Below are 27,548 nucleotides of genomic sequence, written 5' to 3'. Positions count from 1 at the left end.
TCTCTAACCTCTAAGACTAATGATTTAATTCTGGTTTTTAAGGCTGGTGATTCCATTCAAAGTTTTCTCTAGATAATGAAAAGAAGAAGCAAGAATCTTATGCATTGCTTTATCTCTTTTATATGTATCATTTGTGTATTACTTCTTATTCAGATTAAGATATTACAAACTTTTAAAAAATAAGTATTCAAATAAAATTATTCAGCCACTCTTCCTTTAAATTCAGAAGCCCTGCTTCTGTACCATCAAACGATGACACACAGACCACAGTCCAATATGCCTCACACATGAGCATGTACATTCAGTTAATTATATGAAGTCTTTATTGAAAGAGAACAAAACACACAACCACAAAAGCTGAACTGAAGGAACGTAGAAATGTCCCGAGTGCTTTCACGGTTCTCTAATTACCATTTATAAAACAAAGTTTTAAAATAATTTTGGAATAAAACGAAGAACAAATAAATAAATTTGATAAGCTGACTGAAAAACACAAGTTCAAAATATGACTCTGTCTTCCTGTGTTCTTCCCCACCAAAGTGTGCTGTTTAAAGTCCCACAGCTATTATCTTCTTCCTGTTGTTCTTTAGTGAGTTCTACAAAAACCTGGATGAAAAGAAATCAATTAATAAGTTAATCTCAGTCTGGATTATCCCAAGGAACCTCAAACTTCATCAGAAAGGTCTAAGCCTATATTTAATTAAATTGTCAACTGTACAACTGAGGCAGGATATTCACATTTATAAACCAATGAGTCACCTTTATGCATGACACGTAAAAATGAAGGTTATTTTCATGAGAGTCTTTAATTTCTGCTTTAATGTATTAAGTAGCATTATCATAATTAATAAATGTTTAAATAACAGGATTTCAGATATTCCAATAAATACTCTCCTGACTTGCTTTCCTTATCCAAACTGATTTACTGAGCTATTCAAACTGGCAAACAGAAATTATCTTGACTAAGTTATTGCACATTGTGCATTCCAGAAACATATATAAACACTATTTGTCAACTAAAAACAACAGATGATTAAGCAAAACTTCCAAGCAATTAAGCAATCGATAACCTAAAGTAACACAAAGCTTATGGTTAGTCTATAATAATTTGTCTCTGGTTCAAAATCTCTTTACAATATAAACTTAACTCATGTTAGATACTTTCTTCTACAAAATCATCTTTAAAATTTCAACTTTATAGTACCTGTTCAAGTGTTGCTTGAGAAAAGCTATATTCTTCAATGGCAAAAGTATGTTTAGCTATCAAAATACAAAACAAAATTACTTATTACTATTGTTAGAGAACAAGACTGCTTAACTGCTGATGTAGCTAACAATGTCTATTTGAAACTCCCCAATGAAGTGATTCGGTGTGAAGTTTCTTCTTTTCTTCTGTCCTCTTCGCCATGCCCACATCTGCCAGCCTGAGAACCTGTGCGCACCTGTCTGCCCTTCACCATGCCCACACCTGCCAGCCTGAGAACCTGTGCACACCTGTCTGCCCTTCGTCATGCCCACACCTGCCAGCCTGAGAACCTGTGCGCACCTGTCTGCCCTTCGCCATGCCCACACCTGCCAGCCTGAGAACCTGTGCGCACCTGTCTGCCCTTCGCCATGCCCACACCTGCCAGCCTGAGAACCTGTGCGCACCTGTCTGCCCTTCGCCATGCCCACACCTGCCAGCCTGAGAACCTGTGCACACCTGTCTGCTCCCTTCTGCTCTTCGTGTATCGTCTTCCTCGTTACTGGTTTTCACTTTTTCCTCTGGCTCTCCCCTCTTTGTTCCCCACAAATCTCCCTGAATCCTCCTTCTTTTATTACCTGTGCTTTATCCCTCAACAAAACCAGTGTGGCTTATTGTCATGTCTGCTTGCAGTATAATCTGATAATGAATTTCTGTGCGTATTACATTCACCTCTTTAATTATCCTTAAAGAACGCCTATGTTCCTTGAAATCACAAACAGCCATGAAACTTTGCCTACGTCAATGCATTTAATAGGCACACAAACAGCAGAAAAAAATAAAGGAGAGAGAAAAAAATCAACATATAAATCCATTGCTGTGAGAGGGCGATGTGTAGTATCAGGAAATTTTTTGTATTCAGTGTTCACAGAACAAAAATATTTTAAAAATTAGTTACTTTAAAAAGTACTAATTTTGATAAATCTTACATATTAACACAGTCTCCCCATAATTTATAAATGTGAAAACATTTTTATATGAACACTGGCCCCATCAAAGAACTTATCCCTTTCCGCTGCCACCATGTACTTATGCGACCCATCACTTCTTTTTAAAATGCCAACACCCCGTAAGCTTCTTTAGAAGCCCGAGAGTGTCTATTCTAGTGCAGGATGAACGCTCTTTTTATTGTTACTACCTCTTGGCCTGACACCAAGCAAGGATTCGGGAAGCTCCATGTTTCTCCTGCAGGAGCGACTGCTAAGAGGCAACCAGGCTGACCTTTGATGGCTGTGGCAAAATCAGCTGCGATGCGGTCCACTGCAGATCAGGAGAGGCTTACACCTCTACACCATAATTCCAGTGGTTTGCAAAACACATTCAGAACTAGTATTTATCCACAGTTTTAATAAAATCAGTAAAAGTATTTTATTTCCCATAGTTCCCACAAACTGAGCTCATAATTCTAAACTTTTAAAATGCATTTTCTTCGTAATTTGAGGACTACCTCTGCAATGCTTTCCCATTACCACGTACCTTCTTCCAGCTTGGAAAAAGACTGTGCGAGAGACTGAACATCTTCCTTAGGGATTTTAAAAGCCAAAATAGAAGAAAAACTGAAAACAAAGGTAAAACATAAAAAAATTTAAAATTACTACTACTTTGCTCTTAAGTTAAAAACTTCAGAATCCCTAAATTCTAATGATGTAATTTTTTTTATTTATTTGGATAACAATGTATTTAAAATGGTAAGTTGTATACACAGTAAGATGATTTCTATTACTGCCACTGGATGAGAAAAAAAGTTTAAAATACAAACAAACATGGAGACATCTAAGAGTATGGTAGACACAAAACTCCATGGTTAGGCTCATTGGTACATCAGTAACAGTGGTAATACAGCAGCCCAATGGAAGGCACATGTACTTATACAGAAACACCAGCACCGTCCAGGGATGGAAAAGGACTTTCTTGTCCTTAAAAACCTGTTATGAATATTATTCTGGAAAGAATATAACTACTTTTTTTTGTTTACCTTTCCTGACGGCTTGCATTTGGGAAAATATACAGAATTTGTCTTTGAAGGCGGTCTATTTCTAGGTCTTCTATCCAGTCCTTTAATTTAATTTCCAAAAAGTAGCCTCTTCCGAATTTACTCTTTAGATGTTGTACTGTTCCAATGCATCTGAATTAATTTTTAAAAGAAAGATCAAACACAAAATGGCATGACAATTCCAAAGACTGATTTCTCACTTCAATCTATAGCAAATATTAACAAACATGTGGGGTATTTACAATATATTTGTATTTAGAAAATAATGCAAAGGTAACACAGCGTCTGCACAGTTGCCTCATGCAGTTGACCTAACACGAAGGCACTACTCTGGCACGCTAGCCAACACCGAGTGACCTGCCTGGTCTGCCACGATCCACTCAACTTCAGAACCAGGTGCATTTCCACAGGTGCGCTCGTGCCCAGGGTCTGCCCCACTGGCACTTGGCTGCCACGTCTCCTTGTTTTCCAGCAGCACCTCAGCCCCCTTCTCTTCTGTGACTTGCACAGTCCTGAGAAGCACCTGTCGGCTGCTCTGGCACACCACTCCTTAGTCACGGTCCGCTGATGCTTTCTGCATTATACTAGGGGGACAACTTTGAAGCGAGTCCCACATGACTAAACTACCCTTTTCAGAGCTGCACAGGAAAGGGACGTAAGATACCCACATAATTTTTATTCAGTTAAGGTATTATTTTGCCAGCTTCTCCACTGTAAAGCTGTCACTTGCCCCTTCTCCTATTTTATGCGTTAGAACTAGTACAGGGAAGGTTAAACTTAGGGTGCGAGATAGAAAAGTTTCCCGTCTTAGAACCGTTCTGCAAAGAATACTTGTCTCTTTTCTTACATTCAATCATTAATTTATCTAAATATGAATGCATATTTTATACTTTGTGCTATAACCTGATACAAGCCTAGCAAGTTTAAAAATAACAATATTTTGCATGAAATAACATTTCAAGTTACTGAATAACTAAGGTGATTTCAGATGCAAAGTAGCTTGTTGTATTTTAGAATAAAAAGAACAGTTTCAAATGATTGTATAAAAAGTAACTGACACAAAAGTTCAAATGAGGAAACACTTTTTAACACTTGGATGAACACAGAGTAAGCTTCTCAAATGACAACATTCAAAATTTCCTTGCTGCTGTCATTTCTTGAACACTCTTATTTGGCTCTGGTACCTTAGCTGCCCCGACACCATGATAGCCACTCGGTCACAGACAGCTTCTGCCTCTTCCATGTAATGAGTGGTCAGAATAGCAGCTCGTTTTTTGTTTTTAAATGCAGTTCGAATTGCTCGCCTGAAAAAAAAAAGGAAATTTTAAAAAGGAATGTATCTGTAAATGATAATATTGTTTTAAAACACTTAATTACTTAATTTGGCTAATCAAAACTAACCAAATAGCAACTGTTATATCATTTTTTGCAAATTTGTTTTCATTAGTTTTTCAAGCTTGTCCAAGGACAAGAAACTTTGATTTCAACTGTTTATAAGAGTTAAAAGGCTAACTAATGAATCATAAAAATTAATGTCTCTTTAAGTTGTCAGAAAAATAGAATTGAAGAGAAAGCAGGAGTAACCATGGTTGGATAAAACACACTGTCAGTCAAAGACAGTAAAAAGAAACAAGATTATTATGCAGTGATAGAGTTTAATACAGCAAGAGGAAATAGCTGTTAACAACAGAAATAGCTGCTAACAACTGCCTCTGCGCATGCAAATACATAAAGCAAATCTTAACAGGCCTAAACAGAGACGGAGTCCAACATGACAAAAGCAGGGAAGTCCACATCCCTCTTCTTGAAATGAAGAGATCAGGTTGCCAGACAGAAAACCAACAAAGAGGGTGGAATTGTGGCACAGCACGTTAAGCTGCTGCCTGTCATGCCATCATCTGAATACCAGTTCAAGCCCCTGCAACTCCACTTCCAATCCAGCTCCTTGTTAATGTGCCTGGGAAGGCAGCAAATGATCGAAGTAACTGGACCCCTGCCAACGATGTGGGAGACCTGCGTGGAATCCTTGGTCCATGGCTTTTATCTGCCCCAACCCTAGCTACTGTGGGCATTTTGGAAGTAAACCAGTGCATGAATGGTCTGTTTTTCCCTCTCTCATAACTGCGCTGTTCAAATAAATAGATCTTAAAAACAACAAAAAGCCAGTCTGGCGCAGTAGCCTAGCAGCTAAAGTCCTTGCCTTGCACATGCTGGAATTCCATATGGGTGCCAGTTCTAGTCCCAGAGGCCCTGCTTCCTATCTAACTCACTGCTTGTGGCCTGGGAAAGCAGTTGAGGATGGCCCAAAGCCTTGGGACCCTGCACCTGTGTGGGAGACCCAGAAGAGGCTCCTGGCTCCTGGTTTTGGACTGGCTCAGCTCCGGCCATTGCAGCCACTTGGGGAGTGAATCAGCAGACAGAAGATATTTGTCTCTCCTTCCCTCTGTATAACTGACTTTCCAATAAAAAAAAAGTCTCCTATCAAAAACCAACCAACCAAACAAACAAAAAAACTAGGACCCGATGAACCCACTGATAAATTTTACTAGAAACTTAAAAAAAAAAATCAACACCAGAATTTTTACAAAGAAGTAGAAAAAATACTACTAAATTTTGTATAAGTTCATAAAAGACTCCATACAGTCAAAGCCATGAACAAAACAGGAGGCATTACCAAAACTGACTTTAATATACATTACAAAACAATAGTAATTAGAGCAACATGCTACTGGTATAAAAACAGATGCATAGGCCAATGGAATAGAACAGAGAGCCTGGAAGTAAATCCATGTAACTAAAGCCAACTCAGCTTTGACAAAGGTGCTTTAACATGCACTGGAGAAAGGACAGTTTTTAAAACCAAGGATGCTGAGAAAACAAGAGCCTCTGCCTAGACAAGAATGCACTAGATGCCTATTCCTCACCAGGGACAAAAATCGACCAAGACGGAGCTTGAAAATGACTTGAAACTTTGTAACTACTGGAAGGAAACATGGGGCAAATGCTTCAGGGCACTGAAAGAGGTAAGGATTGACTTGGGTCACATAGTAACAAAGTAAAAATAGTAAACAAAGGCAAAAACAGAGGATTGACCAAACTAAAGAGAGTCCACATGGTAAAAGAAATAATAAGTACAGAGAAGAGACAACCTACAGAACAGGGAAAACATGATATGACAAGTAGTTAGTGTCCACAATATACACAAAACCCAAACAGCTCAACAGCAGATCACTCAGGGCATCCAACTGCAACTGGGTGACACGGGGCGAGTGCAGCAGCTCCTGCGGCGCTGGCATCCCAGTCGGGGCTGATTCTGGTCCCAGCTGCTCCACTTCGGATTCAGCTCCCTGCTCATGGCTGAGAGAGCTGCAGTGGAGGACTGCCCTGGCTCCCATGTGCTAACCCTGCAGGAAGCCTCTGGCCACTGCAGCCACTGGAACCAGCGCATGAATGATCTCTCTCTTCCCCTGCCTTTCTCGAGAGCACTCATTTTCAAGTAAAAATAAATAAACCTTTAGAAAATGGGCAATGTACCTAAACACATATTTCTCAAAGAAAATATACTAATACCCAACAAACACATGAAAAAACACTCAATATTGCTGTCAGGGAAATGCAAATCAAAATCAGAAGGTTATATCACCTTCTATTGGTATAGTAAGATCAATTGTTCTCAAAATGACAAAAGATAACCACACATGTTAACATGATGTGGAAAAAAAGGAACCACTGAAGACTGCTGGTGGGAAAGTAAGCTAAGACAGCCACTGTGGAAAACTGTGACCGCCCCTCAAGAAACTAGAATAGAATGACCGTACGCTCCAGAAAGCATGCTACTGGGTGTGTACTCAGCCAGTCGAAGAAACAGCTGCACTGCCCTGAGCATTTTAGCACTAGACATAATACACAGAAACAGCTCAAGCATCCATCCTCAGACGAATGGACAGGGAGAAGGTGGTATCCAACAGAGTAAAATACTACTCAGCCATAAAGAGTGAACTCTCATAGGTACTGCAAGTCGCTAAGAGCAACTGGCCAAGCACAAATAGATAAGACCCACTGAACCGCAGCCTAGAAAAGGGGAACTCCTCTAAGCTAAGGGTATACAGTGCTTGCCAGACACTGGGGAAAGAGGGAGAGACTGGTGAAAGTCCATTAATGAGTACTAAGTTATGGCTAGGTAGATAAGAAGTTCTAGGGTTCTGATGCATAGCAGGATGACTGTGAACTTAATAAACTGTATATTCATCTCTAAAAAAGGAGTGGTAAACTTCCCTGGGGCGAGTCGGGTATTTATAATATCATTCGTGAGTCATACAAAATTGCCAACTTAAAAATTACCCTACTATAGATTTTTCTGAAGATTCCCTAATTTTATCATTTTTCTTAATTTTTACTTATTTAGGTTTTAGCAGTCAACATGGTTCACAGTCACAAATCTGAGGATATGAGATTCCCTGCCTCACTTTTGTTCTTTTTTCCTTTACTTCCTTCCTGTCCTTTTGTCTGTCTTCCTCTGTTTGTGAAGTGACACATATTCACTTTTCAATACAGAAAAGAGCTTAATGCTCCACCAAGTAAAAAGTTTAAAAAGTAAAAAGTAAAGGACTGTACTTTGGCAGTGACAAAGACAAGGGCTCTAAACCATAAACAGACGGGAGGATGACCATTCTCACCTACACACAGTGAATCTTACTGTGAAAAAATCACTAAGCTATAGCAATGTAACATCCATGGCCATAACTGACAAACTATAGCGGCAGCAAACCTGATACATACAAGCAATTTTTAATTTGATTTTTAAATTTTACATCCCACATATAAGGGAGAATATGCAGTGTTCATCTTTTTGTATTTGGCTTATTTTCCTTAATCTTGCTTGTGGTTGCCTTAAATGATTTCACAGGCCTGATATGGCCCATAGGCCAGATGTTCGCCATCTCTGCAAAATGAAAAACAGCTAGCAGACAGGATTTCAGATGGTTTCAACATAAACAAAGCTACATGTTTGATTATAAAGATAGTTAACCTGACTAGAAGACTACATGGTGTGTGTGTGTGTGTGTCTCTCTCTCTTCTATACATGTATAAACATCCTATGATATCCCATAAATAAGTATAATCTTTACATGTCTATAAAATAATTCAGCTAGATTTTAAAAAAATTAAAATGAAAAATAATTACAGTATCACAAGCAAACTTTAATATTCATATGAAGTAAACCTTACACTTGTTAGACACAGAAATTGAAGCTCCAAGAATTGCTCGATTACGTGATATCTTAAATTACTAGAAAGAGTTCCAACATAAATTTAAGAAAACATTATTATGAGAAAGATAATTATATACGGTAACTGAAAAGTTTATAACTAGGCAAGTAACGGAATTCTTTACTACTATTCACACCTTCCTGTTATGAAATATACTTTATAAAATATTATAAACACTTCATGAAAATACAAGTTTGAAGAAATCTTTGGAAACAAAATTATCTAAGAATTAATTATTATATCGTTTTGTTCAGATTCCAAATCAAGATGTGCATAACTAATACTCAGAGCCTATGGAACTGCGTCATAAAAAAAACAAAGAAATAAAAAAACCAACTCAATTTAAATAAACCTCCTTTATTGTAAAACTATGCTTGCTGCAGATGTTTTCAGTCTCACACTCACCACATGTGCTGCTTGGCTTTCGGGTCCATACCTGTAGACGGCTCATCTAGCAAAGTAACCAGAGGGTTCCCCAACATACTCAGGGCAAAACACAACTGGATGGAAAGAAAAACAACGGAAGTGGACAAAAATATTTCACTATAAGGAACCCCATCACGAGAGTAAGTGATATCGAACAATCAATACAATAGAGATGCATTTGTCAGAAATGTAAATACCTTTCGTTTGATGCCTGCAGGTAGTTTCTTAACGGTTTTCTGAAGATGTTCTTTTAAATCAAGTGCATTTGTTATTCTGCAAAATGGACAGCACAAAATGAATGTACCCTGACATATGTATATATATATATATATGACATATGTATATGTGTCATATGTATACATATGACATATATATATATAAACTGCATATAATCACTGTCACGGTTTATTCTAGAACAGTTACTCAGTTAAGCTTTAGTATAAATAGGTGGGAAAATGGCAATCATTTTCTACACATTATGTATTTTTATTTGTAATGCATATTTTTTACAGCAAGAAGGAGAGACAGAGGTCTTCCATCCTCTGGTTTACTTCCCAAATGGCTACAGCCATCAGAGCCGAGCTGATCCAAAGCTGAGACCAGGGGCTTCTTCCCTGTCTCCCCCAGAGGCTGCAGGGTCTCAAGACCTTGGGCCATCTTCAGCTTTTCCTTACTACAGGCAGAGAGATGAATCAGAAATCCAGCAGCTAGGACATAACTGGCACCCACTTTGGATGCCAGAACTTGCAGGCAGAGATTTAGTTAGCCTTAACTTGCCATTTAAACTATTTAAACAATTAGTATCTTCATTAAATGATTTACTGCAACTTTTGTATCATTTAATAATGTATGTTTTCTGTAAGTATAAATAGAAAAATGCCTTTTATTTTCACAACTGTTGGAATTTTGGAAGTAACTATCTGTAGTTGCCCACACTGTGGCTCAGCAAGTGAAGGTATGCTGCCTGGGATGTTGGCATTCCATGTGGGTGCTAGGTCATGTCCCGGTTGCCCAGCTTCAGATCCAGCACCCTGGGCATGTCATGTGGGCACTGGGTCATGTCCCGCCTGCCCAGCTTCAGATCCAGCACCCTGGGCATGTCATGTGGGCACTGGGTCATGTCCCGGCTGCCCAGCTTCAGATCCAGCTCCCCGCTCACGGCCTGGGGAAAACGGCAGAAGACGGTCTAAGTTCTTGGGCCCTTGTACTCATGTGGCGGACCCAAAAGAAGCTCCAACTTGTCCCAGTTCTGGTCATTATGGCCACCTGTGGAGTGAACCAGTGGATGGGAGATCTGTCTCCCCCTCTCTTACTCTTACTAGAAATACTAATAAGTAAATCATTAAGAAAAATATTCACAAAAACAATGGCCACTTTGTATGAAAATTATGATCTCAGAAATGCTTGTCATGAAAAATTTAATACATGAGCTATAAAAACCTTCCTCCAAGTATTAAAATGGGTCTAAAGAAAATTGTATTACCGACTTATAACTTCTTTCATGTCACTTGAACTCATTCCCTTCACTGCTCCATAAATTTCAAAGTGTTCTTGCAAAGTAATATCTGTCCACAGAGGGTTTACCTGAGGACAGTAACCCATACACTTATTGGAATCATCATCCTCGGCTGCATCTGAAGCATAATCTCCTAGAAATACCTACAAAGACAAAAGCCGATCGATTGACACTGTCAAGAGAAACTGGATTAACTCAAACCCTGTCCGGCAACCTCACTGGGATCAAGTGAAATTTTAATTCCGCGTGATAACGCAAGGTCATGGCTGAGTCAAGCGTTCAGTGACAAAACTGGAAAAATTCATTTTAGTAGAGTGAATGGGTAGGAGAGAAAAACCCCAACTTAGGCTAGAAGAATTTCACTACAAACTTGCCTCACTACACAGCAATGTTTGAAATGAGAGATACTTGAATTTCTGGGAGATAAGGCACAGTACACACAGGAAACAGCTCAGGCGATAACCCGAATAAAGGGAGCCCAGCAGAGCAGAGTCATTGTGGCTGACTGTGAAGTAAGCATGGAGAGAGAAAAGGAAACACAATCAGGGCAGTGCTGTGGAGTCTCCACCGAGTGAGGGGGACACGCACATCGCAATCCCGACACGGGACAAGGCTAGCTCCCAGAGCCCCAGAAGTGGGGAGACAAGCCACCTCTGCATGTGATAGTGACAAAAGCAGAAATACTATACACATACACACGTCTGCACGGATGCATGAGAATTTCATCGTGTGTATCATTGCCACAAACAAAAAGATAACTTGATCAAGCTATATTAACAACATTTTTCAAATGTGGAAAATTTGACCATGAAAATCCTAAGTTGTCATTAACTTACTTTAATTTAAAATATAAATCATAGTCAGCATATTCCATACCCTCATATGGCATACCTGGCCTGAAGTTGGCTCAGTATCACCAACCAAAATATTAATAACGGTGCTTTTGCCTGCGCCATTGGGCCCCAGCAGGCCCAAAATCTCTCCTAAAGAAAACAAAAGGAAAGAAAGAATTACATTGAAATCCAAACTAAAACCACGAATGACTCTTCTAGAAAATCTCTTATGAAAAAATTATAAAATGACAACCTTTTTTCACAGAGAAAGAGATGTATTTAGTTGCTACTTTCTTAACTTTTCTTGAATGAAGAAAATCTTTCTTATCTTCATATTCTTTATGTAAATTGCTGACCATAATTGCTGGTTTCTAATTAGGGTGATAAAATTTTGAGAGTGTTGTTAACAGGTACCTGAGATTTCATGACAGGATCTTCCACATATTCACAGCATAAAAATATGTGTTTATTAATTAGATGATAATTGTACAAATAAATTTCCATTGTGACTGAAATCTTGGTTTACCCAAAGGATACAAAATTATCCTCCACGGAAGTTTTGTGTTCAGAGTGACTCATGCAAAGGGACATGGTTTAAGTTGCATTTACCTCTTCACAACACTGACAACTCATCAGCTCTTTGACTTTTAGTCTTTCAGCTCTGACATCTTCATCTTCGTCCTCATTGTTGGGTGGTTCTGGAAACTTCTTGGTCTTTGATTTGGTTGAAAGATTTCTAAATATTCAGAAGTAGATTCTCTAATAATTAAAACTGTAAGGAATGTAGGCACTACATAGAAAAAAAACTTGAAAAATATCCTGACATGATACCTGGCATTATCTTTGAAAGGTGGAATTTTCATAGATGGATATCATTTAAATGATATTATCTAACTTCATGTATTCAGCAATATCATTCATGACCAGTATACGTCAAGCACTAATTCCATGGAAAGTTAAGGAGGAACAAACATGGAGTATCTGTCAAAGAATTTACAGCCAGGGTACCAGGGAAACTGCCCAGAAAGAGCAGATGGAAAGGACAGAAGCCAGAGTTCACAGGAAACTCCTTTTTAAGGGCAGGTAGAGGGAGAAGGGTCAATAAAGACATTTTTAACAGAAGTAAAGAGGCAGACAGAGATAACATTACAGAAAGTAAAGGGACAACAGAAAAAGGAGAAATTAAAGGCTACAATTTAATGAACACAGCCTACTAGGTAAAATAAAAAGCAGAAAGATAATATTTAAAATGTGTAAAAGATTTTTATAGGCATTTCTCAAAAGAAGATATAAAAACAATGAGCACATGCTCAACATCATGAATTCTTAGAGAAACAGAAATCAAAATCACACTGACACACCACTTTACACATATTAGAGTTGTTAAAACAAAGAAACAGGCATTGACAACGTTGCGAAATGAACAAATCTCCCATATGTTCCTAAGTGGAAGAAGAAACCTTCCCATCATTTTGAAAATAGTATGGCAATTCTGCAAGAGGTTAAAAAATACAGAATTAAGACCTCGAAATCCTATTTAAGCATTCACTGAAGAAATGTGAAAGCCATGTGTCCAAACAACTGCAGAAAATGCTCTCAGCAAACACACACACCAAAAGATAAACATAAACCCCACAGAACTCACTGCTGACAACATGTGATACGGATATGCACAAACACAGCATGACTAAAAAGCCCAGAGGTAATGAAGTGCTACCAAACAGTGCAACGGGATGAAGCTTTTTAAAATTACGCTAAGTGTAAAATCGCATGCTAGATATTAATTAATTTCCCAATCTTGATATCATTATAAGTGCTCTCTGGTGAGTATACTGATTTTGCAAAACTGACGTAATTTCTTAACTCTGACGACAAGTAAGTAAATGCATGTCTTTCCAAACTACCCGAGAAAACAATTACTGTTTTTTCGGCTTAATTTTTTCAAAACATATTTCTACATTTTCCCTTTCTTTAAATTATATTACAATGTATTGTGTGAATATGTAAGACACTTAATTTCAGTAAGCACAATGGGAAGCACATAAATACATACACTACATATATATTTATTTTTATTCACTGTTTACAGAAAGGTACATTTTGCAAAAGTTAATATTCAAAAGAGGAAAAAAAAGTTACACGAAGTTAAAAAACTTCAGACAAAAAAAGGCTACATATTTGTATAATTCCAGTTAGAGGAAATGTTGTAGAAGAGGCGTATCTGACAAAGACAGAAGGTACAGGAGAGGTTAGCTAGTGCCAGAAGCATGGGAAAAAGACAGGAAAATGACGGTTGGTGAAAATGAAGTTCTTTTTCTGGAGTGCTGGCATGTGCTAAAGTTTTTATGGCGATGGCTATGTAACTGTTGAATAGATAAAAAATATCAAGGATTTTTTTTAAAAAGTCAACTGACCTGAAAAATGGATCCTTTCTCATGGTTCTGCCTCCATATTTTTTCTCATAGTACTGCAGGAGGAAAATCCACAGAGCACACTGCAGGTAAGGCTGAAAAAGAACATGCCACAGCTCATGTCTTGTGCTTTGCTAGCAGAACCAAGAACCTGTGCGGCAGGTGCCCTGCCACCCCCTAAGGCATGAGCACAATGTTTCTATGCTTCTCATATGAACAATTCATAGGATTAAGTTAAAACATTATTATGATGCCATTTTAAAATAAATCCTGATATGAATCTAGGTAGAATTATTTTAGTAGAATAACTTTTCATAGGTTTATTCCAGCTGCATGACAGTCATGTTATCAATGCAAATATCTAGCATTAGCACACTTGACATTTTATATTCCTTCTTTTTTATGTAACAGGATAAAAACTAAACAGCTGAAACCACTCAAAATGCTAAGACACAAAAGCATTTATCATCATGTCTCACCGATACAACAGCCACCAGAAGCTTATCCCATGGGTTGAAGGGATTCTCACTTTTAGGCATATTCTTCCAAGAAACCTGAGGCAAAAATCTGTTTCAATGTATATGCGGTGACATACTAAAACACTCATATTAAAAATGAAAAACCATGTATTTTGTGCAGCAACCATACCTTTGAATAGACTAGCAATCCACATTAAACTATGTTTTTTATTTCAATTAAAAATACCTACTTCAAAATATCTTCTGTGAGAGAATGTATAAATTACTAAACATAAGCAAGAATTTAATAAAGCTAAGGGAGGAATAGTTATGGAGCAAAATTATCTAGTAATCAGTAATCTCAAATTAAAAATGTATAATTTATTTTTCCCTAATATAGAAATTTTTAAGTTACCTAGCATTACTTAAAACTACTATACTTTCATTTCCTTAGAAAAAAATTCTATACTTCATTTTCTCTCAGTTCTTTATAGTGTAATACATTATTTAATTCCAGAAAAACTCTAAAAACAAATGATTGAAACTATATTATCATTCTAATTGTTAATTCTGAACATCAAATAACATTTAGTACATATAATCTCACACAAAGAACACAGTAATACAGAATTTTTATTTTAAAGATGCTAGAAAAAATATGATGAACATTTCAATTTCTGGATTAAGCATATTTCTCTAAGTAACAGCAATTAATTTGGTACATTTCCATTTTTTTCAGCATAAGAACTAAGATATCAAATGTTACACAATATTAGCATATGCTTTAAAGTACTAAAACACTGAACAGATCTACCTTTATGAAAGACATCAGGCAACCTAGCAGTGGATAGATTGGAACGATTACGCTAAAGGCGTAGTGAAAAACAGCTGTAGCTGTGGATCCCATGAAGAAAGTTATTTCAGTGATTGCAACACAAGCCAGTGCTGTCTAGAGAAAAAGAATGAGAAAACAAGTGACCATGTGCTTATCAACTTCACCTCATCTTGTCAGTCGGTGTTTAAGAATTAACTGCAGGAAGCAGAGAAGATGCTGGGGGACTATCAGTGGCTGAGGCCAGCTGTTTACAGGTGGTACTCTTGTTATGCTAGCTGCGAAATGCTTCCAATACCATTCCTTCAAGGAAGAGACGACACACGGGAAAGACATGTCTGCAAGAAAGATCCTACCACAGTTCTGAATCTGATATCGACAAAAGGCAGTTCATGACTTTAATAAGCCATTATGATAAGCTGAAATAATACAACATTTGACTTACCACAGAATAGATAAATGACCAAAATTCTTTGGTATTTAAAATTTTCTTAAAGGTGAAAGAAGCAACATAAGTGAACAAAATGACTGATGGAACATACCCGATTAGGCAAAAAACCTGTAAACCAGAAATGTGTATTTTAATGCAAAATTAGGAGTAGATGGCAATATATGATGTAAAAACAGCACAGTCATAGTAAGATGTTAAGGAATAATTAGTCTTAAAATTTATTCCTGCAATGAATTGTTTTAAAAACTAAGCTGTGCTTATTTGAGAAATTATTATCCACATATCTAATAATTAAAGAAGATCAGGCTTTTAATTTGCTGTTAGTACAGCCTTGAATAAGTCATTTAAGCTGAATATCACTAAGAGTTTTCAGACCAAACAAAATGTTCCCTCATTATTTTATTTTATTGTTAAAAGCAAGTATATCTGGTTATAACTTTATATGTCTCAATCTATTAGTTACTACTTTAATAATATGGCATTACAGATATTTTGCAATGTTTAAAGATATTTCCCATTGCTAAAATATTTATCTTCCTGTATCTGAAGGGCAGAATTTCAGAGAGGTGGGAGGAAGCAACAGACCGAGAGGGATATCCACTGGTTCACTCTGCAGATGCTCCAACAACCTGCACTAAAACCAGGTAGAAGCCAGCAGCCAGGAACTCAGTCTGGATTTCCCACATAAGCGGTGGGGAACCCCAGCAACTGACCTTCCACCTTCCAGAGTACATTAGCAGGGAGCCAGATCAGGGCAGAGCAGAGGGGACTCCGATCAGTACCCCAGTATGGGATGTGGGCATCCCAAGGAGTGGCTTAACTCTGTGCCACAAGGTTACCCAAACATTTGTTATTTTACGTGGCAGAAGCTTACATGCGGGCTTGGCGCAATAACCTAATGGTTAAAGTCCTCACCTTGAACATGCCAGGATCCCATATGGGTGCCGGTTCTAATCCCGACAGCTCCACTTCCCATCCAGCTCCCTGCTTGTGGCCTGGGAAAGCAGTCAAGGACAGCCCAAAGCTTTGGGACCCTGCACCTGTGTGGGAGACCTGGAAGAGGTTCCAGGTTCCCAGCTTCGGATCAGCACAGCACCGGTCGTTGCAGTCACTTGGGGGGTGAATCATCGGACAGAAGATCTTCCTCTCTGTCTCTCCTCTTTGTATATCTGACTTTGTAATAAAAAAAATTAATAAATCTTAAAAAAAAATTGCTTGTAATAGGGGCTGCAGCTGTGGTACAAGCCAAGCTTCTGCCTGCAGAGCTGACATTTCATATGGGCACTGGTTGCAGTCCCAACTGCTCCACTTTCGATCCAGCTCCCTGCTAACGCGCTTGGGAAAGCAGCAGGTGATGGTCCCAATACTTGGGCCCCTGAGCCCACTGAGCAGGCCTGGAAGAAGCTCTGGTTACTGCCTTCACCCTGGCCCGGCCCAGCCCAGCCCTGTGGCCATTTAGGGAGTGAGCCAGCAGACTGATTCTCTTTCTCTCTCTCTGTCTTTCAAGCAAATAAAACAAATTCAAAATTTAAAAGGGCACATAACAACAAATAATGAATTGATGGAGAGTATTCTACACAATAATTAAGTCAATTAAAGTTCATTTTCTTTGAAAAATTTAATAGCCAAATTATTTAACTAGTCAACTGTCAAGTTTATAGTTTTAAAAACCAGCATTTTATCCATAAATAACCAAAGTACTAGTGATTCTAACTTACCACAGCCAGGAACTTTGCAGCATAAAAATATAATCCATGGTGAAATGCAAATAAGCTTCCTAGCATCAAAGTAAGAACAATAAAAAATAAGGGTATATCAATAATAGCTTGTCCAATCCAATATGCAGATGGCAAGAGACCTGAAAGTTTAAGCTGAGTATAAGCTTTGATCTAAAAAAGAAAGAAAAATACTTAGATAATAATTTTAGGCATTTTAAAAAATTAAAAAATGAGTATCTCACGTATAACCCTTATTTCCACAACAATGCAAGAAAGGTTATATTCTAGGCCTATAGTTTAAAAAAGTCATCTTCACACTTAGATTCCACTAGCCCTTAATTTGAGTATTTCTAAAAAATATTGCACTTTCAACCAAAGTTTTTAAAAATCAGAATACAGTATGAGTGCTGATAAGAAGCAAAAAACTAGAGTAAAATTTAGGTGTTGTGGAGTTGCAGAAGCACAAATAGGAAAGAATCAAAATACTACAACTTCTCAAAGTCTGTGGAAATACTTGTAGATAGCAAAATAATTGTCATTTTTAAAAAATAATTAACCTTTCACAAAATACTATAAATTGCCAAAATCCTTTTGCTTTATACAGAGTTTTCTGTTTGTGATACTGCATATTCAGATACTATATTTCGAAGTACCTTAGGTATGCTGACGCAATACACACATCTAAGATGCTATTTCTTCCAAGAGTAAATAGTATTTTCATGTATCGTAACGAGTAAATAGCATTTTCACATATCTTAGCATCAAACTGAAACAACTGTGTCTTCCCAGTCTTGTAATCTCATCATTTAGTTTAAAAACTTAACATCTTTCACAAATCTAAACACTTAACAATCTTATTCAGTTGATTTTTATTTTTTTAACAATTATAGCATAATATGAAACAGCTGGCCATACAGTAAGATGAGGTGAACATGAAATACAGAGTTTATGTAAGGAGAAAATAGAAAGAAAAACGAGCAAATTTTGTAAGAACATCAGACATGTAAATTCCACAAAAGCTATAAAAACACAAACCCACTCAAATACAATTATTTAAAATAAGTCAAGCTTTTTTCACTTACGCAGTGCTGATGGTAATGTAAAATGGTCTCTTTGCACTGGATAATAACTAGCCAATTTCTAATAAGACTAAAAACGACTGTCTTATGACCTGCTAACTGCATCCTTGGACATTTGGTCCAGAGGAAGGAAAACTTATTTTCATACAAAAAACTTACATGCAAATGTTCATATAAACTTTACTCATACAGGTGAGAATTGCAAACAATACAGATGTTGTGTTCTTCACAGACAAACAGCTTATGAATGTACTTAGTGAAAAAAGGGAATGGGCTATTACCACATACAAATTGGGTAAGTTTCCAGGGAATTACTCAGAGTTAAAAAATGACTAAATCTGTGATTTTTGTACACACACACACACACTCCTAAAATACCAAAATTGCAAAAATATCAGAATTGATTAGTTACTGCTAGAAGTTAGGAATAGCAGCAGGATGGAGTGGCTGTGTAGAAAAAGACAACAGCGGGGGGCTTTGTGTAGGTGAAATTGTTCAATGTCTTCACTGCATCAATGTTAATACTTTTGTAACATTAATGTTTCTGTGATATGCTCTTATGAAGATACAACAGTTAAAGAGTATGTGGGATCTCTGTAAGAATCGCAATTATCTCAAAATAAGTTTGATTTGAAAATATTTGACACAAAAAAGAAAGCAAATTATTCTAACTTTTACCTTTGAGTAACAGCGCTTTTAAATTTCCTTACACTTTTTATAATGCTTTTTATTTTATTTGTAACTTTCTATATTTTATAAACTGCTACAATAAATACCACGAAGGTACTTCAAAAAATGAAAAAGATAATGTTGTTCCATGAACTATCTGAAGATGATTCATATATTCATAAAACAATACTTAAACATAATTTAGAGGTATTTCCTGAGACTCAAACTGAACAAAGTTAACAATAAGATTTTTATAAAAAATAAATTTATTTTTAGTAATAATAAAATAAAACATTATGAGCTTAAAGTCATGATTCACTGTGCTCTATAATTTAATTTAGATAAACCTGATTCTAAGGAAAACAGGTCATAGATAAAGTGAATAATTTTTTTATTAGAGGGTTAGGATAAAATTTTAGCAGACTAGAAGGGATTTCAGCAGCCAACATTGTTCCCAAGGACACTCTTCCTGAAGCACAGCAAAAGAGAAAGGTGCAGAAGAGGCCGTGGAGCCGGCGCCTTCCCTAGTGAAGGACGCACGCCCAAAGCACCTTCCTTAGCAACTTTTCTGTGCCCTAGCAATGACGATAAATTTTCACTCATGTTTTTTAATTGAACAAAATTAATGCCTTGAACATTCAACATGCTCTTTTAAAGATTAAAGCGGAGAGGCAGGTTAGAGAGTCAGGTAACAACATGATGATAGTTTCCAATGCGCCATTAAAGCAAGCTGAGTCTACTTGGGCAAATTTATATGAACTCTTTAATTTTCTGATCCATAAAGTATGTGATAGAAACTTAACTACTCACAACATTGTAAGAACTAGAGTATGTAATTTTTAAACAATGGAACAAGTATCTGGTATTAAATTTTAGCTATCAGTATTATTACGGTCAATGCATAAACGCATTTCCATTTACTTCTGAAATAATTTTAAAATAGTATTTCAATAACAAACTACACTGAAATTTTAAAACATGATCATTCATTACCTTGTGATTCTCTGCGTTATCCATGGCAAAATACGGTGGCATCGCAGTAACAATGACTCCCAGCAAAGCTGCTTGAGAATACAGCTCAGCTTTAAACACGATGTCAGTGATTTCCTGAAAGACAGCCACACACCCAGAAATGCAGCTGAGAATCAAGTGACACCACCTTGGAGAATCCTAAAGAGTACTGTAGTTCACTGAAGGCTTACACTACCACAGCTATTCCAGGCACGGCCTGCAGAAGAATGGGAATCAGCACGGTGGCGGACTACAGTCCCAATCCTACTCCTAATTACAGCTCTGTGAATCAGAGAAAATAACTACGCTTCCACTTTCTTGTCCTATAACAGAATACTCTGGCATATAAATAAAGCTTCAGCATTAAAAAAAAAAAAAAGAAGTGTGAACAACAATTAGTATGACTACAAATATCAAGGAATGATTCTGGGAGGCCGGCATTATGACAGCAGATAAAGCTGCCACCTGTAATGCCAGCATTCCATATGGGAATCAGTTCATGTTCCTACTGCTCTACTTCCAGTCCAGTTCCCCGCTAATGGCCTGGGTTAAGCAGCAGAGGATGGTCCAAGTGTTTGGGCCCCTGCCACCTACGTAGGAGACCTGAGGAACTTCTGGCTAGGCCACTGTAGACAGTCCTAACTGGATGTGTGGATTATAGGCCAGCTGGAATCTTTGGCCCTCTTTTTCTCCACTGAGAAAAGCTGTATTCAAAGCTCAGATCCCTATGGAACCAGAGACAACTTCTTCCAAATTAACACTTCATAGAACTAGTACTACAGGATCAATGTCCACAGCCAATTTAGGATCCATGTATGCTCAACTAATGCTTAAAAAATACATATTTATTTATTTGGAAGGCAGGGTTAAAGTGAGAGGAAGCAGCAGAGATTGTCCATCAGCTGGTTTGCTCCCCAAATGGCTGCAATGGTCAGGGCTGGGCCCAGTCAAAGCCAGGAGCTTCCTCTGGGTCTTCCACATTGGGTACAGGGTCCAAGTACTTGGGCTTTCCTCTACTGTTCTCCCAGGTGCATTAGCAGACGGATCAGAAGTGGAGCAGTCAGGACTTGAACCTACATCCCTATGGGAAGCTGGTACTGCAGGTGTTGTCTTTACCCACTGTAACACAGCGCTGGTCCAAGTCAATTAACTTAGCAAGACAGTGCAGTGAATGGCTGATACAACAAGCTAAGATCATCCACGAACAAGAACACAATCTTATCACCTACCACAACAGGCCCATTTGCCTACCCTTGCTCTGCAAGAAGGCATACAGCCCAGACAGCAATGATACCCTGCACTGGAGCACAACTCTGACTAGCAGAAACCCTAGGTCCAACACCCCCACCATGAGGTGATGTGAGGCGGAATGCACCATTGCCAGGTGACTCTGGGCTTCTACATTTTTTTTTTAAATTTATTTAGGCATTTCCCTCAATCCTGTCCTAAAACATTGTAAACCTGTTCTAGTGTCTCCGGAATCGGTCTCACTGTTCCCGGCACATAGTAGAAGGTTCACATATAACTCATGACTATACAAGGCATGTGATAAAAGAAGTATAGGTTAAATTACGGTTGCATTAAATCATAGAAATAGATGTAGAAAACAATATAAAGAGCTAAATATAAGACTATATTCATATCTATGAATGGCATGTTTTGAAAAGTCCCATCTCTTTCCTCTTGCAAAAACATCCATGGTTGGTAACAGAAAATGTAAGTTATAAGAACTTCTGTAACAGTTACAGACAAAGATACAGATTTCTAGTAACATCATCAAAATGTGTGAAAATTATGGAATTTCTACAGTATCTTTCAGGTTTTCTTAAAGATGAACAAGTCTGACAAGATATTAACCTTTGCAACACTTGAGTACTAGATGCATGTTTATATTCTGTAGGCTTAAAATAGTTCACAATTTTAAACAATCATATGGGATAGCCTGCAACTTCAATGTTCTTAGTATTATCTATGTGGTGGGATCGCACAAGTATTTTCTGTCCAGAAATCTCTCCAGATTCATATATCTAAAATACTTAATAAGTATCAAGCAAATGTTATCGGAACAACAATACTCAAAATGCCAACTATTTCTATTGCCCCGGAAACCAACCAAAAACTTTTTCCTGTATTGTCAGAACTTGTAAACGATAGCACTGTGCACCACAGCATCTAAAAGTGTGAGATCCTCTGCCTCTCCTTACCTCTCAAATGCAGGAGTAACCAAGCTACACCACTTAGTTTAACTTTTCCCTGTTTATGTCGTTACTGTTGCTGCATTAACTCAGTTACTCACCATCTATCGTCAGGAGGACTGTTTATGAAAATAATCTCTAAGCCAGAAAAAAGAGTATCTGCTGTGATTTCTTTCTGTCCTCTCCTAGTCTTCAATTTTCCTTCTAGAAATCCCTGTCCAGCTTGGTGAGAGCAGCTTTTCAAAGTGCAGCCCTGTCTATACTGTGAGTCTTTTGTCCCCCTGTGCACGTACGACACGAGTTAACATGGTTTTCATTGTAAGCAGGACTTTTCAGTACAGATCACAAAGCCATGCTCTGTCTACAAACGACAAAGAGAAGCTACTGCACTTACAGCTATTACACTTTCAGGCTTTTCTCCCTTTTGTTACTGCAAAAGATATTTTGCTTCTATTCACTAGAAACTTCACAGATCTAATTTTTTTCCTATTTTTAACCTCATTTTTAGGTCCCATCAGCATGTAAATGAACACAGAAATGGAGGCACAATGGAAAAATGAGAGAGAGCACCTTCAGCTGTGGTTCTGCTCCCACTTCCTACAAACGACACAGATAAAACAGCTGCATGCTGATTCTGTTTTCTTATCTTACAATCATATCTCAACCTCCTATCATCCAGAAATTTCTAATCTCCCCACTCTGTAGCCAAAGTCACTAAATGCTTAAGTAACAATGCTTCCATCAAAACGCTGAAGTATAGGGTTCAGAGAACTTCTGAGCTGACAAATATTTTCAAGGAGCCAGGAAAGTAGTGCAGTCCACCTCCACAAGGAGTTCATGTGCTCAGGGTCCTTCCCTCTGCATGTAACTCCAAGTCAAGACACGGAAAGTGCCTCCCCAAATTCTGTGATCTGTGCTAGCATTATACCTGGGGAGGTGGTATCAGGGGACCCCGATTTTTGGCTTGCTAGTGAGACACATCCCTTACAACCTGGGCTTGCTGGTCACACCGCAGGCTGGAGACCGCCATCCGCAGTGGGTGCAGTCTTGGGAGACTGAGCTGTGAGCTGTGAGCTGACAGTATTTCCAGCATAGTATAAGAATTTAGTTATGTCTGTTTCTTGTTTCCTAGTGTCTCGCTCACTCATATGCCCCAAGCATTAATACAATTCGTGGTTATTTTATGTACTTTTAAAGTGTATACTAATGAATAAGTAAATATGAAGAGAGCAGGTAAGGGGTTACTGGAGATGATCTGATGCATAATCTTTGAATATGTAATAGTAACATCAGTGATGAAGCAGCTGATCAGATCAAGGACAACATTTTTCTTTTCCCCACCGCCAACCCCATGGAGCTGGACCTCGCTCTCAGGCACAGGCATCCAAATCCCCTATAACCTCACCCAGCCCTGAGGAAAGTCATAGGGGCCTGCCAGTTCCGGCTGCACAGCCAGGGGCCCCTGAAACTGCCTCATAGCAGTGCAAGAGATAGTGGCACAGGACTGAGGCCAAGCCACCCAGCGGCTCTCCAACTGCCCGCAAGGGTCATCAGCAGGTCCTTCTTGGTGTCCTGTAATGGTCCATATCTACCAGGGTGAAGGCAGGGAGTGTCACTCTCCTGGTGCTGTCTATGTTGGGGGACTCTGCTTGGCTGCCCTCTTCACGTCCTCTGAGCCTCCTGCTGGGGCGCACCTGGGGGTCGCTCTCTCTGCTGGGGCCTGGGATCTGGGGCACATCACCAGTGCCGGCTCCCACCAGGGGAACCATCTTGGCTTGGGGGTGGGGTGCTTCACCCTCACTCACCCTAGAACGGGGCACGAGGTGCGCAGGTGGACCTGTGGCAGGCAGGGCACACCGTAACAGCGAACGGGTAAACAGAACTGAGTGTTCTAGGTATACATTCCATACAATGGCATGCTCTTTGTAGGTAAAGGATGGGTGAGTTTTTAAAATAGAATGCGAAATTCGAGAAGGCTGACAAAAAAGAACATAGATTATTTCATTTATATTTATTGTTTATAACAAAGAAACCCACAAACAGAAAGTAGTGATTGACTAGAACTAGTGCTAGGAATGAGATCTGATTACTTCTGGTTATGTGAGTTTTCTTAGACTACGGTGATGGTCGCACAACTCTATGAATATAATTTTAAAATGTCACATGTTCATCTGGAAACACAAAAAACCACGGACAGCTAAAACCATCCTGAAGAATAGGAAGTTAGCAGGGGGAATCACAGTTCCGGACCTCTGGACATACTATAGGGCAGTGGTTATCAAAACAGCGTGGTACTGGCACAAAGATAGAGAGGAAGATCAATGGAGCAGAATAGAAACACCAGAAGGGAACCCAAACAGGTACAGCCAAATAATCTTTGACAAAAAGACAAACGACAATCCAGGCAAATGGGAAGGTCTGTTCAATAAATGCTGTTGGGACAACTGGTTAATAGCCTGCAGAAACAAAAAGATAGATCCACATCTCTCACCATACACTAAGATCAGATCTAAATGGATAACAGATCTAAACCTACATCCAGAAACCTTCAAACTTTTGGAAGAAAATGTTGGAAACGCACTGCAACACTTAGGGGTAGGCCCTCACTTCCTAAAAAAAACTCCAAAAGCAGTAGAAATCGAGACCAAAATAAACAATTGGGACCTCATCAAACTAAGAAGCTTCTGTACAGCTAGAGAAACAATCAACAAAGTAAAAAGGCAACCCACAGAATGGGAGAAGATCTTCGCACACGACATAGGTGATAGAGGGCTAATCTCCAGAATATACAAAGAGCTACAAAACAACCAAAATGTCAAAACAAACAAGCCACTCAAGAAATGGGCACGGGAAATGGGCAAACACTTCACAAAGGAACAAACCCAAATGGCAAATAAACATATGAAAAAATGCTCAAGTTCCCTGGCAATAAGGCAAATCCAAATTAAAACATCAATGAGGTACCACCTAACGCCAGTAAGACTGGCCCACACGAATAAAAGCACCAACAACACTTGTTGGCGAGGTTGCGGGGAAAAGGGAACCCTACTCCACTGCTGGTGGGGCTGCAGGCTGGTACAGCCTCTATGGAAATCAGTATGGAGAATATTCAAACAACTCAAATTCAACATACCGTATGATCCAGCGATAGCACTCCTAGGAATATATCCAGAAAAATTGTTTTATGAGAAACCAACATGCACTCCTATGTTCATAGCAGCACAATCAGTAATTGCAAAAACATGGAAGCAGCCAAAATGCCCATCAACAGAGGATTGGATAAGAAAGCTATGGTTCATCTACTCCATGGAATACTACTCAGCTATTAAAAAAAACAAAATGCAGTTCTTTGTGGCCAAATGGGCCAAACTGGAAACCATAATGCTAAGGGAAATGAGCCAATCCCAAAAGGTTAAATACCACATGTTTGCCTTAATTTAAGATGATATGATGTTATGTATGACATGTTATGTTATGAATGTTATATGTTGTGTATAAACTAAAATTGAAATGCAAGTGAGGTGGTCACAGAAGGTGGCTAGGAACTCGCATTTACTTTTAACATATTGGTTACTCATTACTATGTCAATTAATTCCATAATGATGTAAATTTTTGCTGATGGTATGTTGGAGCTTTCAATTGACTGGGATGATACTCTGCTGGCTCTGTCTTCAGACCAGAAAGGGTATACCTAAGAAGCCGTTGAACTTGACTGGACAATAAGATGCTGGACTCTATGTTTGGTATACGCTTGCAATGGGGGAATCTCAACTGAACTTGAGCTGTGGTTATGCAACAAGGTGGAGGAATCCACCATGGTGGGAGGGTTTGGAGAGGGGTGGGGAGAATCCAAGTATCTATGTAACTGTGTCACATAATACAATGTAATTAATGAATTAAAAATAATAAATAATAAAAAAAAATGTCACATGTGCACATGTTCATTGGATCAATTCAGTGATGTTTGAACTACATTTTAATAAAGCTGGTAGAAAGTATGACAATATAAAATAGTACTTAGAGATATTTATTCCATGTGTTTTTAAGCACATGAAAAAGAAAGGATTGGAAAGAAATGCTGAATGTTCTTCTGGAGATGTAAGTTAATTTTGATTTATAATCCAACAATCCTATCACAAGGAAAAACTGTCTAAATGACTTTTGAAGCTTTTGTAATATCCCAGTATACAGGCTTTATATAAACAACATTCATTTTCATATTATCTTTATTTTTCTTCAATGATTTATATGAAAAATATTCATGCTTTACAAAAATTTTAACAATAACAAAACAAGACGAACCTAATATTGACACAAACTAGTACTGAGGACTCAGTGCCAGAAATGATGAATTTGAACAAATCTTGCCATTATGTGGGTGAATTTCTACATTACTGTTATTATTGCTTAGCTTTTAACTATCATTAGGTGTATATATATATATATATATATATGCACATATATGTATATTCATGTTTATGAAAAATGTACAAAATCTTGGCTTACTTGAAAGAAAGGGGTACTCCAGATGTGGATGGTTTCAGTGACATTTAGATGATACAGGTAGTAGTTACTAATGATATTCATCAATACTGGTAAAGAATAAACCATAGTACTATTGAAAACAGCTGTAAAAATATGGTCCTGTAATAAAAAAGTGAATCATTATACATTGTATATAAATATAATGGACACTTAAGTACTGTATATATAAAGATTATCTCAGACTAAAATTCTCACTAACTGTACAGAAAACTCCCTTCAACAAATTATAAAAATTATACTCAATTATAGATAGAAACTTGATTGTGACTGTGTAGATAATCTGAAACTTGAATATATGTATATATACAATTAAATTTTTATAGTCTTTCATATACTGGCTGATCATTCTTCAGGGCATGAAAAGTATCTTACGATATCTTTATGACAAACACAACTAGCTATTTGCAAAAGCAGAGTGTAGTTTCTACGAAAGAGGTCAAAGCACTGAATGATCACCCTCTCGTGGTCTTGGAGGGAGTTTTCAGTCACACCCATTGCTCTTACCCTTTCTGAATGCGCCACATTTAAAGCCGCGCTGTGTGGAGCAGCTGACACATAGTCACTGTCGTTAAACATCGTCACCATGATGTCCCGGTAAGCGAAAAAACTGATAAGATCATTGATATCTGAGTCTAGTAGAGGAAAATAATCAGACACCAAAGCATCAATTAAAATGGGAACAGGTGCAGGTATTTTTTAAAAGATTTATTTATTTTTATTGGAAAGGTGGATATACAGAGAGGAGGAGAGACAGAGAGGAAGTTCTTCCATCTGATGGTTCACTCCCCAAGTGAGCACAACGGCTGGATCTGAGCCAATCAGAAGCCAGGAGCCAGGCAGGAGTCAAGAGTTTCTTCCGGGTCTCCCACGCGGGTGCAGGGTCCCAATGCATTGGG

General features: G+C 38.1%; 1 protein-coding gene across 1 annotated transcript in view; it reads right to left on the bottom strand.

The window, feature by feature from the left end:
- Window positions 1–291: 291 nt before the first annotated feature.
- ABCA5 (ATP binding cassette subfamily A member 5) overlaps window positions 292–27,548 on the bottom strand; it is a 66,946-nt gene continuing 39,689 nt past the window's right edge. Inside the window, exons 21-39 of the mRNA XM_058675972.1 lie at window positions 27,157–27,284; window positions 26,614–26,751; window positions 19,894–20,007; window positions 17,153–17,323; window positions 15,429–15,542; window positions 14,966–15,100; window positions 14,173–14,247; window positions 13,697–13,788; window positions 11,892–12,018; window positions 11,536–11,653; window positions 11,341–11,432; window positions 10,417–10,592; window positions 9,131–9,206; window positions 8,913–9,007; window positions 4,421–4,540; window positions 3,219–3,368; window positions 2,720–2,799; window positions 1,205–1,260; window positions 292–606 (exon numbers count right to left, since the gene is read on the bottom strand). Of these exons, the coding sequence (XP_058531955.1) occupies window positions 499–606; window positions 1,205–1,260; window positions 2,720–2,799; window positions 3,219–3,368; window positions 4,421–4,540; window positions 8,913–9,007; window positions 9,131–9,206; window positions 10,417–10,592; window positions 11,341–11,432; window positions 11,536–11,653; window positions 11,892–12,018; window positions 13,697–13,788; window positions 14,173–14,247; window positions 14,966–15,100; window positions 15,429–15,542; window positions 17,153–17,323; window positions 19,894–20,007; window positions 26,614–26,751; window positions 27,157–27,284 (2,165 nt within the window). The 3' untranslated portion in view covers window positions 292–498. The remainder of the gene's footprint in view (window positions 607–1,204; window positions 1,261–2,719; window positions 2,800–3,218; window positions 3,369–4,420; window positions 4,541–8,912; window positions 9,008–9,130; window positions 9,207–10,416; window positions 10,593–11,340; window positions 11,433–11,535; window positions 11,654–11,891; window positions 12,019–13,696; window positions 13,789–14,172; window positions 14,248–14,965; window positions 15,101–15,428; window positions 15,543–17,152; window positions 17,324–19,893; window positions 20,008–26,613; window positions 26,752–27,156; window positions 27,285–27,548) is intronic.

Source organism: Ochotona princeps, chromosome 17 (genome assembly GCF_030435755.1).
Source record: "Ochotona princeps isolate mOchPri1 chromosome 17, mOchPri1.hap1, whole genome shotgun sequence".
NCBI lineage: Eukaryota > Metazoa > Chordata > Mammalia > Lagomorpha > Ochotonidae > Ochotona > Ochotona princeps.
The sequence above is the reverse complement of the archived record's forward strand: the minus strand, read 5'-3'. Positions and strand labels throughout refer to the sequence as shown.